Source organism: Alternaria ventricosa, assembly GCF_023758065.1.
Source record: "Alternaria ventricosa strain BMP 2768 chromosome Unknown scaffold_21, whole genome shotgun sequence".
In the NCBI taxonomy this organism is placed as follows: Eukaryota; Fungi; Ascomycota; class Dothideomycetes; order Pleosporales; family Pleosporaceae; genus Alternaria; species Alternaria ventricosa.
This window is the reverse complement of record NW_026055701.1, coordinates 257,523-271,081: the sequence shown is the minus strand read 5'-3', so window position 1 is coordinate 271,081 and position 13,559 is coordinate 257,523. Positions and strand designations below refer to the sequence as shown.

Sequence of the window (13,559 nt, the reverse complement as noted above, 5' to 3'; positions counted from 1 at the left end):
AGTTCGTGTATCGGGGGCTTGGCAGATAGTAGACATGGAAGACGTTCATGCCTTGCCCTCTCAACCAAACATCCGGTCCATACTTATGCCACGTACTTCGGTCCTTTCCCAATCGCGAAACTGCGAACGCCGTCTAGCGATGTTGGCGATGGTGACTGCTATATGACAAACGCGCTATTACGCATGACCAGCGACTATGCTGACGACGTCGATTCAGCCGGAGCAATGCTAGCAACTTGTTTACACAAAGTTTAAAGCATCCTAGTAAAACAGATACTGCTTGCTCCAGTATGGCCTCTAGTCTAGCGATATTGAAGTTGCGGCCAATCGGGTGCATTTGCTTCCCTATTCAGCTACGGTGCTCGACCTCTTTGAGAGCCACGTGAACCGAGCGCCCGGAGTATTACCAGCCTTCAAGGTTGCGTCACACGGCAGTGCGGTGTGAACGGTTGCAGCTCAAGAAGCGGAGAAGTTCGTTTTGAACGGTCGCGAGAATAGCCGAGATGAGCCCTGAAGGGGCAGGGCGGAGCGTGAGACATTGGGCAAACCTTCTCGTCTAACACGAGAGCGAGCATAAAGCACAACAACGGGGAACCCAGCTGTACAAGTTCCTCGGTTTTGTCGCGTCCGTCCCGGCATTCATTTACGCGACCTTGCGAGCAGATGTCGCGATTGCCGAATTGCGGGGAGCGATACAACGTTGCGTGCAGAGTGTGGGGAAAATGCACCACGAGGCAATGACAGGGGCAATCTATAAGGCCAGACAATGCAAGTCAAGGCATCGGGTAGGTTGACAGCGTGTGGGAACTGTGACAGCGGCTCTCTGACCTCTCAGATGCCACTACCCCGGGTACCGTTTCAGTACCCAAGCTCCGCCCACCCCTGCACGGTGCACAGCATGATGGTTCTCGGCCTCGAGTATCGAAAACAGTTTAATCTCTCCTTGCAGCCGGACTAAAGAAGGGACCCCTCTTTTTCAGTATCCTTCAAATACAATTTCCTGGCACTGCGCGCGGATCACTCTGGCTAACAAACCATGCCATTCGGTTTCTACTTCGACTTCAGATCACTCATTCCGCAATGATGCCGCAACATCTCCGCAATATCGCCCTCGCCGTCGAGCTCTTCGCGGTCTTTGCACGATGCGCACATCTCAACTATACTGGAGAGGCCGTCACATCTCGGTTCTGGGACTGCTGTAAGCCATCATGTGGTTGGAACGGCAAAGCAGATTTCTCGAGTCCGGTAGAATCGTGTACGGCCGACGACAAGCCCACAGATGATGCTGCCGGCACTGGTTGTAACGGCGGTTCCGCGTTTCAGTGCTCCAGCCAGCAGCCATGGGCCATCAACGACACTGTTTCATATGGCTATGCCGGTGCCTTTATCCTACCCGAACTTACTCACGGAGGTATCGAGGGCGCCTGGTGTTGCGCATGCTACCAGCTCGACTTTACGAGTGAACCTCTGATCGGCAAGAGCATGATTGTTCAAGCCTCGAATACCGCCTACGATGTAACTGACCGAAACCGGTTTTCACTTGCAGTAAGCCTTCAATAAACGTCCACTATCATAATTGCAAAGCTGAACTATCTAGATTCCTGGCGGTAACACAACATCGACAAATGCATGCGCCCAGCAGTATGGCGTAGACCAAAGCGTCTTCGGTGAGCTCATGATGGGTGTCAGCTCCACCGAAGACTGCCAAAAGCTACCCGAGAACCTGAGAGCCGGTTGCGAATGGCGCTTTGATTGGTTCAAGGATGCATCGTATCCTAGGTAAGCCTCCCATCTCGATCCGCAGGCTACACAAATTATATAGACTAACGTCACACAGTGCAAACTTCAAACGCGTAGTCTGTCCCGCGGAAATTACAGCCAAGACAAACTGCATCCGTAATGACGACAAAGTGCTGGCTGGCGAGGCTTCCGCCGCCCAGAGCCTCATGTCCGGCTCCCCTACTATGGCTTTCTTCGCCGCTGGCATACTAGCTTTAATATCGATATAGCATCGGTGACGCCGATACCGTGCGTCACCCTTCGCTTTTGGCAGCCCTCTTTCACGATCGTCACGTTCTTTTCTCATTTCTCTTGTGTCTGCTCATCTTTGGAGGCTGGTTGGCAAGCCTTGTCAGATGATGGATGTTTTCTCATGCATGGATACCCTATCAATAAAATATTCGCATCAAAATGGATTGCATGTTGCGCCACGAACCGCGCGTGGCAATCTCTCCATTACGTCCTCAGCGCCGGAGTTGCCGGTGATGTTATTACGAGTGCACCGTCTTTCTTCTCGTACGCTCTTCTCGCAGTCAGGAGGAGTCAGCATGCTAGCATAGCAAAACGAAGGCTTTGCACAGAGAGGTTCAGAGGCGTTCATTGTAAAGCTGTACGGCAAAACATTTACGCCTTCAATGACAAGCCACTCTACACTCGCTCAAGAACCCCACAATGTGGCGTGAACTCAGCAAGGAAGAAATCATGAGACATGGCTGGTGGTGCAACAAAGCAGCGAGAATGGTTGGTGGAAACCGAAAAGTCCAAGGCATTAAACGTCCTTAGAAAAGTCAAGAGACCACTCACAGCACCCGATAGTAGCCAATATCCAAAAGCCATCCTATCACGAGCGCACGTCATTGCGCTACCCACAAATCCCCTTCGTCCCCAAACGCTCATCATAAACATCCACAGTGCACCTCCCAGACACCCTTACTTCAAGAAACACAGATGAGTAAGAACCCGCCCTCCCACCCTCACCCACCGATCACCACATCCCGCAAACCCTGCATATCCATTTAGGCAAATGACAATCGAACAAGATCTTTCCCGCGCCCATTCTTGAAAATCACACATCACACAGGACCACCCCCGCCATCCGGCGATGCGCGAGCTGCGCGAGCGACCGCTTCGCTCCGCACCCGAAGAGGGGAGATTTATCCATATTGAACCGGCGGGCGCTAGCGAAAATCCTGATATAGTACATGGACATATGGCTGGAATGGACTAATGGGGTGTATTAACGGTGGGCGCGCGGGCGAATGTCACGAGTTACGGAGGAAATGGAGGAGGATGATGGGTGGGAACAGGGTGATGAAGGGGTGGGTTTTTGCCACTGACAAGGCAAGGGGATGGCTGGACTGAAGGGTAGGTGTAGACGAATGCGTTCATGTGTGGTGCGAGGGTGAAGCATCGGGTGCGCGTGAGGGAGGTGCGAGGAGGATGTTGACTGGAGGATACGCACACCTACCTTGGTGCCTTCCTGCTACTCTACCCCTCGCTTACGCGCAGCAAGATCCTTTCCGTCGCGTGCATCATCGCACAACACAACACAACGCGTGAAATGAGAGGATGCGCTTGCTGAGAGATTTCGCCCAGGTACTTCAAGTCTTGTTTTTCTTCTTTTCTCTGCTTAAGCCTCGGCGATGCCTAGTTGTGGATTACGTGAGTGGGTGTGCGTATAGCTTTGCCAGTCGGACGACAGTTGCTGCTTCGAGTAAGGTTTCCGCGCGATCTGAACGAGAAACCGAATGCGCTTCTTCCCTGTTGCGAAGGCGAGAGGGGGGAGAACTGGGACTAAAAGTCTGGATTGGACCCGCGAATCCTGTGTAACGGAGATTAGGGATGCGGGAATTGGGTTTGGGGTCGTTGGAGTCTGGATTGCCTTGGCTGTAGGGTGTCTGGGTATGGAGAGGCGACGACCTTGTTGTATAGGCCTGGGATGAGGATTCTTTGCGCAGCATATTCCACGAATACATTCGTCGCGTAGACAAGGAGCGCGAGAACCAGTTGCAAACCCATCGCAGCGCACTCAAGTCATCCCTCCATTCCAGTCAACCCCGCCACCCGCGATCATCTTCACGACACAACACACGACACGACACGAGACACGCTGACGCACAGACAGCATGATCAGCAAGTCCACCACCCCTGCGGCAAAGGAACGGCTCGGGTTGCGTCTTGACAAGGCAAGTGCCACACCGTGACGGGTTGGACGGTTATACCCCAGATCCATCGCTCGCAATGCGCACCCCTGCGGACAAACGGGCCTGAGCGCCGCCGCCGTGGTGTGGTTGGATGCCGGGGCTGGCCAACGTAACTTTACTGAAATTGAGACAACGGAAACCCGCCACTCGGATAGGGCGTACGGGACTTGGGAGTGCGTAAAGGTAGGTACGTACCAGATGTGTGACTGCCGACATGAAGGGGTCTGGGGTTGGGTCGAGGAGGGCGAGGGTTTTTCGGTTCGTCATTTGGGCGGGTTGGGTTTGTGGTGTCTTGCGGGTTTGCAGAATGTTTTCATGAGAAGGGTGTAGTTGACTTTTGGACGTGAACACGGCGAGACGTTACAGATACCAAGATTCATTGTATATTGTTCATTCGCTATGGTATCATAATGCTCTCGGGTATGGGTATATCTCATCGTCAACCTCATCATCCCCAATCCCCCGCAACCTCGCCGGCGTCAACGGCGCAATGGGGCACAATGTTTGCGTGGAGAACCTCGCTGTCGGGCTCAGCGTTGGGCTGTCCATGCTTTTCCACTCTGTATACGCGTCTTTACTCTCCACAAGCGTTGGCGCAGAACCCAAACTACCCACACTCCTAACCGTCTCTAATATGTCACCCTTCTCGCAGGAGTCGGCCGTGCTATACCGATCCAAGCTATTCCTTCGCGATCGGGGAAAGTAACTTCGTTTCTGATAGCGCTGTTCGCCTGTGGTGCAGATTCGAGGTGGGAAATCTGGCCGGCAGTCCACCTTACTGCTGATGTCGCCTTTTGAGCGCGAGGCCAGGCTACTGGAAAAATCATCCTGGATGCAGGGGAGGATCTTCTGTACCACGCGGTTCTTTCTTGTGTAGCGGCTGAAGTCTGATACGTCCGATTTGCTCGGCTGTTGTTGCTGTGGTTGTTGCCAATCACCACGAAACTCGCGGTCTATGGGCGTCGCTTTGGTTCGGAAGTTGAAGATCCATCGTGTGACGAGGCCGCGTAGGATCGGTATGTTGGCTACGATGATTGCCACGTTGTTCTCAATGTGATTGATGCAGTAGTCGATCGGATAGGTCCAATCGGGGTTGAACAGAGTGTAGAGGCGGTCGCGATATGATAGGTAGATTTTTGCCGCGCCGATGGCAGTGACACTGTGGAGAGGTCAGCTATTTTCCTCGCACACTAGGTCAGTGTGACTTACGCAAGACTGCAAGTGAAGACTACCAATACCACCAAACGTGACCTCAATCGGGCACTCATCATTCTTCGCACGATGATAAAAGGTATCGGAAGAATCAGAACATCAGTAAGTAGGTTGGCGCATGTGACCCAGATCAACATCTCGCCCATTTTGTGTCTGCCCATGCAATGCAGGTTGCCGAAAGTCCTCGGCTTCCAGGTGTTTCCAGTTAGAGGTGGACAGATGAAGATGTACAAGAACCATGGTATCAATGCGCTTCCAACAGTGAAGACCAAGATGGCGTAGAGTACTCGCTTGAGCCACTCGATAACGGAACCGGCCCGAAGGAGGAGAAGGATGATCGATGCTTTGACGAGTGGTAATATGGGGATGTTCAAGAGGTTGAACGCCATGACAACCTGCTGCTGTTAGTTCTTTCGTCGTGGCATGGCGAAGCTAGACATACGGCATAGTACTCGTCATAGTTTGGTTCTATCTCGTTCGGTGGCACCTCCCAGATATGTACGCCAACATGCCACATCTTGACATCTATTCAGGGTTAGTGAGAGCCACTGTCGGCGCTTACATCAGTACGTACGTCGATGGGAAGGCCCTATGAGGGCTATCGATAGCAGTAACGGAAGTATGATAAGCCAGTCATCTGTACAAGCACGTCAGTACGGTTCACGCAAGGGATGTTGAAGGCCATACCCCAGCTTAACCGTAAATTCAGCTTCCGCCGTGTGTATATCCTCAGAATAACGAATATCGAAGCCAAGAGGGGAGTGCCGTAGATCACCCCCAGGCAGGTGAGTTGAAGAGGATAGGTAGGCATCTCGACGACCTACTCTCAGAAACCTGAAGAAATCGCGAAAACCACATCTCGCCCTGCTGGTGGGTGGGCTTCCTCATATAAACCCGGAACAAGGTCAAGGGCTGCGAAACCCTTGTCCCCTTACGCGCGCCCAAGGCAGGCACAGCCGGGTGTCTCCCAAGACTGTCCCCCGCAATTTGCTACTTACTGCATATTAACACTTACAGAAACAAGTTAAGCAGAGGCCCTTCTATTTGCCAAACGGTCTAGTCTCCCGTCGGTCACCCTCACGTGGATGTGCTTGCTGGCTGCACTTTACACATGCCACTCAAAAGGCTTGTCATCGCTATAGAAGCCGGTCGTACTCCATGGTGCGACGGTCTGGATATCGCACTTGCCGCCTCTCAATTAATTCTCTTACACGAACAGTGCACTACATGAGAAATGGCTGGCTTCCAACATCTCGGAGACTGCGCAGCCGAACGCGTCCAACGGGAGCTGTTGCGCGGTCCGGTTCGTGGCTGTCAGAGACATGAGAAGTGGGTGTTGTGTGCAGGCGCCAATTGTTCTTTCGCAAGTGGGCATCCGCCAGCGCTAGTACGGAGGACTTGGTGTAACGTATTCATCCTGGAACCTGGACCGATCACAGCGTGTCTAGTAACCGATCCCTGTTGCAGCGAATCTGGGGCCGCCGCTTAAAGGGCAAGACCCAATGAAGAGCGTTGACATATAGTGAATGCGAAGCAGCGGACAGCATGACTGTGGGGATGTCTGCAAGCGAGAGAATCGAATACGGCGACGGCGCAATTTTGACAATATGATCTCGGAGGTAAAGGCTGCGTGGTGGAGCAGTTTGCGTGAATGCGTGGAGATTGTAGGAGCTCAAGCGTGTTCAACAGGTATCACGTTCCGGGGATGTTTCGAGAACAACGGCTTTGGGTAACGCGCCCTCGATGCGACGGCGGAGGTCACTCGGCCCAAGACCGTTTCAGAGGGTCACACTGACGGTCCGCCGAGTGCCCGCTTGGGATCGTCATACTGTATGCCTTCATTTAATAGCATTGCGACAGCGGAAATCGGACGAACAAGATCAGACGGGAAACTGCCGGCGATCTGTGCGCTCGTATATTGGGTTACCTACAAGAAGCCTGCTCGTATGAGGTCATCGGCGGGCGGAATGGCCTGATGGGCGCACTGTATGGCATCCAGAAGTGTTCAGGGTGCGACGGTGCAATGGCCTGGGATTTGCATCTGGTAGTAGGTCAGACCGAGGTCGTTCGCCTGCGCGCAAAGAGAAGGTGCTAATGAGGCATGAAACCACATCACCGTCATGTGTGAACAGGCAATCTCGCAGACACGCAAACAAGCAAAAACATAGAAAAGATAAGACTGTGGAGCGGAGCTCGAAGATTGCGTAGTACAGTAGAAGATTGAAGCTTCAAAATTATTTGAGGTTAGCGCAACGTTGGCCGCCGAAACGCACGATGTCGCACACACGCATTCCGAGATGTACGATTTCCTTTTGACGCAGTTCATCGGTGTCTTCTTTTCCCCGGAGATGCATAAAATCGATCTGTTCAGCGCAGATTCCAGACTCCACTACACGCTGCGCAGCGAAAAAGAGCGAGCATAACTTCTCAAGAACGTCGTACTGCTAGAAAGATGCACAATTGAAGTTGCGGTGACTCCACCGTCCAGGATCATTGCTATGATAAGCAAATATATTACAATCGTGGCCGGCCATGTGTCGGAACAGCGTGAAGATCTAGGGTCCGCGTGGCAGCTTCAAATGGCCCGAATACCAGGAATTGTTGAGCGTGACCCAGACTGGACGGTAGCATGCAGGCATATGGCCTTCGGCGTTACCAAGAGCTCGTCGTGGGTCGACTCTGTACCAGAGGCATGGTCCAGTTTCGCATCTCCCGTCGTTAAGCAGGCTTCCTCCCCGGTGCGAATGACGCGATCATGTACGGTATTCCAGTGCCCATGCCAACACCAGCTCCTCCCAGCATTGCATTCCCAACATTCATCGGCACCCGGCCGCTCCGTGCAGCGACCAGTGCCCCAAGAGCACCGGTCCCAGCCGCGCCAAGTGTGACCCAATCTGTTTTCACTTCGCCGTGATTCTCCAGAATTCGCCATGACCTGTCTTTCCACTCTACTTCCTCTCGGCCTCTCATGCGGCCCCATGTCATGACCACGCCAGCTGCTGCGCCTAGAACGAAGCCGCGACCGGCCGTCCTAAGTGTGCGAGATAGGATCGCATTGTAATCGACCGGGGCTTTGCGGGACCGTGCTGCGATGATGGAGACTGGAAACTGGAGGAGTGAAAAGAAGGAAAACGACATGGCCGAAGCGCGCATGACATGCAGGTATAGGATGCTGCGCGCATACGGCTGGTCTTCGGCGTAGCGAGGATGTGGGAACAAAGACGTCATATTGAACGTTCGGCGCGCGATCGTAGATGGTTCGGGTTTGAGGGCGGAATGTGGTTACGTGAATCGCACTGAGGATGATTTCGGTCGAGGTTTGGTTCGATCGTGTATTGGCGTCCTTTCTGAATGTATCGAAGGATAGACGAACTTTGCAAAATGCTACAGGTGAGTATTGAATCTAGTGAGGTGGGATCAGTTCATGATATGTTCGCAGCGAGAGGGGTTGCCTGAGAGCATGCGCGCGTGCTTCTCGTCCGTATGCGCCGACGAGGCTCTACAGTCGGAGAGAACATGATACCGGTCGCGATGAGTGTCGGCCGCAAGTAACACGGCAGCCTGATGTATCTCTGCGATATGCCTGCCTTGGGTCCAGGCCACAACGGTGTTCTGCCAATGATATTCGATCAAGTCTTTGAGCTCGCGTTCCGTGGCTTGCGGCCTGCTCAGGCGTCCTGTGCGTCTGGATCTAGGAGCACTCGGCCACCGAGCTCGTCGCAGCTTCTTTGAAGACCTTCCCGAGATCCTGTGCATCGGTCCTGCTTGCGCGAAATGTCATCGCAAGAAGCTGAACTTTGGAAAGTTTTCCTGGTGTCATGCGTCGAGATGGGACTGCCAGCTGCTGTCAGGACAACAAGGAGATCCATGGTCGCGCCAGTCGATGGCGATCGTGTATGCAACGCCAGTCATCTCTGATGCAGATGCCGAGGACGGAACTATGCCAATGAGGAGTTCGTGAAACTTCCCCGGACAACGCCTGTGGCTGCCGCGCCCGCGGCTGGTACTTGCGCGAGATAATGCGGAGAGGGCGACAACTGGACGACGCGAACGCCATCTGACACGGGCCGAGTCGCGATCGTGCTTGGGATCACGAGGAGGAGGTTGGCGGTTGCACGATGCAGGATTTCCAACGTGCACCGCGCGTCTGCTGCTGCGAAGCCCCATGACGTCACTCAATCCATCGATCATAAATGCACCATCGCAGCACAGACGCTACAGGCTATCACCAAAGCTCACTACCACTTAGCCGGCATCTAACAAACTTTACTATCTTCGGCAACTAGCATCGCGACCACCCTGAAACAAACAAACAATCCACCAACCTCCAAGGCCAATCGTTACTATGCCCATCGGCCAGCAGGAAAGCGGTGTAACTTCTGGCGTGAAGTTTGTCACGTCCACTGTAGGCAATACGGTTGGCGGCGTTACAAACACTCTAGGAGGGGTTGTTGGCGCGGTTGGACGAGGCTTGGGGGAAACGGTAGATCAATCTGTACTAACTACAAATGAAAATATACTGACTCTGAGCGCCTTTGCTTAGGTCGAAGGCGCCACAGGCAGTGCCGGTCGGCCGGTTGCACGAGGCCTTGCCGATGTATCCACGAGCATTGAGAAAGGTGCAAACGATGTAGCAGGAGGCGTCAAACGTGCCGGGGAGGGCAAATAGGTCTCGATAAGGTTCGACAAGAGTTGGACTTGTCAGTGAAGACTGGGGCTTATACCACATTCTCCACGGCGTACATCCTGGCGTATAGCGGGGGGCGGACAAGAGTACACACAGCCACCAAATGCTATCAGCATGGGATGTCGCCAAGTCCATAGGTACATATCTCGTATGTAATGTACCTCTGACGCCAGTGTCCCATACTAACTTGAGTTGGCTTCCTAGGCATTGTGATCAGATATGTGTCCAAGACGCGATGCCGGAACAGTGCGCCGAAGAGATCTCCGCTCATATCATGCAACGCCTATGTGAAGCTTGCACTTTCGTGATCCTCGAAAGATACCGCGGCCGAGTACCCCGAGTGTTCTCCACCGGATGACGATGGTTCCGGATACTTCATGCCGAAGCAACCTTTACCTAGGTCCAGGTACATGAGCATCCCACGCATGGCATACCCATGGCGCAGCTAGCTGCTGTCCGGCAGAATTTGCTGGTTTTGTCTCGGAGTACCAGTCCAAAGGACACCGAAGGGAAGTAGAGAAGGACCCTGCGGGGACTAAATTGTCGGTTGGCGCGCCACTGTCCCATGGATCAGCATGGAGGGTCCATCCATCGTGAGATCGTGATCGCCGAGGCCGAATAACCTCACCAACACAGACCCCTTCGGCTCGGCTCCCTTTCATACGCTCGCTGCGGTGTTGGATGTACATATGCGTGTCTGGGAAAGGCAGGCGCTGTGCGGGGTCAGATGATCAAACCTACTTTCGTCACTCGCGGAAAGCCTCACCGTGTCACTGACCGCACGAAAAGCTGCAATGGGAATGACTACTGATGGTTAGCTGTCGAGTACATGCAGCTGCTTAGCGCCACGATTGCGGCATAAATCAGCACAGAGGGTGGAGGACGACTCAAGTGTGTGACGTCAATGGTACGTCTGACACATGCGCATCTCATGTCAGATATGTCTACCATTGCAATGTTTGCAAATTCACATCGTAGCCAAGGGTAGTGGTCTTGTTTGCAAATGCCATGTTTCCATCGCACAGAATCCCACGAATGCAACCAGTCTCACCCAACAATCTAAGCGTTCTTTAGGGTTGACCAGCCGACGGAGGCAAATGCGCCAGCCTGCAGCCAGCCAGCCAGCGAGCAATAAGCGGCATACTATCGATATGCGCCCGCAAGGCCAGCATGCCAGCCTCCCCCAGCCCGTCCTAAGCGTTCCCAAGTAACGGTTCCACTGGAGAAGGTGGGTTGGGGCGGCTGAAGACACTTGCACTTGCGAAGGCGAAAGCCACATGTACCCCACAAGCGTTGCGCTAGCGCACGTAAGCGTCGTTCCGAATTGGGAACCGATCTTTGACATCAATTGGGGCATTCGTCACTTCGACACCAATCCCATCCGTCGTCATCCTTGCATTTTGCCTTCCAATAGTCCGATTGAGCGAGCTACATTTTCACCATACACCACCCTGCAGATCCGCCTGCATGTCGGCCAATGAGACATGCCCAACTGATGAATAACGACGCCCCGCCACACTCCACATCGAGGCCTACAGAACGCACGTATATTGCTCTAAGGAAGACGCTAGGATGCTGCACGGAGCGATCGTCCTAAACCCGCAGTTACGAGACTTCGGTTGAGCAGCTGTCTTGGACGTTGCATACCACGGAAACCGAGCTCAACACATCGAGATTTGCATTAGGCAGCATGTCACCGGTCAATTGACAGGCAGAATACATGGACTAGAAGGCTGAAACCATTGCGTCACAGTAGCCAATGCAATGGCAGCAATCGCGTTCAAGAGTCACTCACGGGCTGGGATTGAGATAAGTTTAGACGAGAGGCGGGACGGGCTTTGTTCACGCGCATTCTCAGCGAAATGGTGGGGAACTAACTGAGGGGTCGGATGAATGGGTATCCAATGATGTAGCAGAAGTCTCCGCGGTGTTTATCGTTACGGCACGCGCGATCTCTTTCCAGCCTCTTTCTCCAGCCGTCAGAAGCGTCGACGCTAGGCGGTTGTAGCTTCGCATTGACGCGTGGAGTTGATCCATGGCCTTGGCTCGAGCGCTGAGGCTTCAGTGCATGTCCGATCTGCGGTGATATGCTCGATGAGGTAGATTGAATAGACTAACTACTCGCCTGGGTGTGAGTATATAGCTGTCTTACCTTCCCGCGTTTCTTACCTACCCAGAACATCTCACACTCTCGTTGTCGTGGTTACCAGCATCGTCGACAGTCTTCCAATCGTATACAAAGTGACTGATACCTCGCTCCTCAGTCTACTCCCGTCGCTACTTATCCTCGTTGTCAAGTACGCCCTATACATTAATATCAACCACCAACCGACTATCCGAAAATGAAGTCCTTCGTCGCTGCCGGCCTCGCGGCTGCCGTTGCTGCCTACCCCCAGGCCTCCTCCGACGCTGAGTGTGCGTCCTCTGCCCCAGGCACTTTCGCCATCACCACCGTCAATGCCACCACCACTCCCTCCAGGATGGTCAGGCGCCAGCTTGATGGTACCCTTCAGCTGTCTCTCGAGGACGGCAAGTTGACCGACCAGGCTGGTCGCACCGGTTACATTGCCGCCAACTACCAGTATGTCTCCTACAACACTCTGACACACTCAATCGGTACTAACATACTATCAGGTTCCAGTTCGACCAACCCGTACAGGAGGGCGCCAGGGAGACTGAAGGCTTCGGTCTCTGCAGCAACGGCTCCATGTCCCTGATGGGCTCCGCTGTCTTCTACCAGTGCTTGTCTGGAGACTTCTACAACTTGTACAGTCAGTCGACTGGTGCTCAGTGCATTCCCATCCACATCCAGGCTACCATGTCCGAGGAGACTGGCCCCGTCTCTCAGATCTCCGATGGTCAGCCCCAGGCTACCTCTGCCGGAGCTGTCACTCAGATCTCCGACGGTCAACCCCAGGCTTCCACCCCCGGCGCCGTTGTGACCCAGATCTCTGACGGCCAGCCCCAGGCTTCTTCGCCTGCTGTCGTTACTCAGATCTCCGACGGCCAGCCTCAGGCATCTGCCCCTGTCGTCACCCAGATCTCTGATGGCCAGCCCCAGGCTTCCGCTCCTGTCGTTACCCAGATCTCCGACGGTCAGCCCCAGGCTTCCGCTCCTCTCGTCACCCAGATATCCGACGGCCAGCCCCAGGCTTCCGCCCCGATCGCCAACTCCACCATGCCTCCCTTCTCCGAGTTCACTGGTGCTGCCTCCACTGGCTCTGCCAGCATCGGCGCTCTCGCTGCCGGTTTCCTCGCCCTTTTCTCCTTCTTGTAAGCGAGATCAGCTCCATCCAGCGCGCGCGATGAACATGGGACACGGTCGCTTTGACGACCACATAATGAAGGCTGTAGTGGAGGATGACACGATTTCCTTGCAACGTTCCTTGATGACTGCATGCATCTACGACATCATGTATATAGCTAAAGCATAGGCGGCATGGTGTTTGGATATCTGTTTCCGAGAAAGAAGCCACGGGTAGCTAGTTCAATAGGTAGTGCCGCATCCTCATGCGATGAAAATATTAATGCAAACGGATAAAGAAACGCAATATCTTCCTTTTTTGTTCCTGTGATACCCAGCATCTACCGGCCTACAACCCCGCAAACCAATTCCTCTAAACTACCAGCTGCATTCGCTTTCCAAGAATTTTGCCCATTACTCGAACCCTTGATCG

At 53.7% G+C, this 13,559-nt stretch overlaps 4 protein-coding genes across 4 annotated transcripts; 3 read left to right on the top strand and 1 right to left on the bottom strand.

Annotated features, from left to right (window-relative positions):
* Positions 1–1,080: 1,080 nt before the first annotated feature.
* On the top strand, positions 1,081–2,009 carry J4E93_009396 (uncharacterized protein; the record flags this gene model as incomplete). Its single annotated transcript, XM_049347289.1, has 3 exons — positions 1,081–1,545; positions 1,598–1,779; positions 1,838–2,009. 3 exons carry the CDS (start codon positions 1,081–1,083, stop codon positions 2,007–2,009), a joined length of 819 nt encoding a protein of 272 aa, XP_049195557.1.
* Positions 2,010–4,388: 2,379 nt separating this feature from the next.
* Positions 4,389–6,006, bottom strand: J4E93_009395 (uncharacterized protein; the record flags this gene model as incomplete). The annotated part of the gene is made up of 5 exons (XM_049347288.1): positions 4,389–5,142; positions 5,193–5,590; positions 5,638–5,720; positions 5,770–5,832; positions 5,883–6,006. The coding sequence occupies 5 exons, from the start codon at positions 6,004–6,006 to the stop codon at positions 4,389–4,391; spliced, it is 1,422 nt and encodes a 473-aa protein (XP_049195556.1).
* A 3,534-nt stretch (positions 6,007–9,540) lies between these two features.
* On the top strand, positions 9,541–9,864 carry J4E93_009394 (uncharacterized protein; the record flags this gene model as incomplete). Its single annotated transcript, XM_049347287.1, has 2 exons — positions 9,541–9,678; positions 9,739–9,864. 2 exons carry the CDS (start codon positions 9,541–9,543, stop codon positions 9,862–9,864), a joined length of 264 nt encoding a protein of 87 aa, XP_049195555.1.
* Positions 9,865–12,224: 2,360 nt separating this feature from the next.
* Positions 12,225–13,159, top strand: J4E93_009393 (uncharacterized protein; the record flags this gene model as incomplete). The annotated part of the gene is made up of 2 exons (XM_049347286.1): positions 12,225–12,463; positions 12,517–13,159. The coding sequence occupies 2 exons, from the start codon at positions 12,225–12,227 to the stop codon at positions 13,157–13,159; spliced, it is 882 nt and encodes a 293-aa protein (XP_049195554.1).
* Between the last annotated feature and the right edge of the window lie 400 nt (positions 13,160–13,559).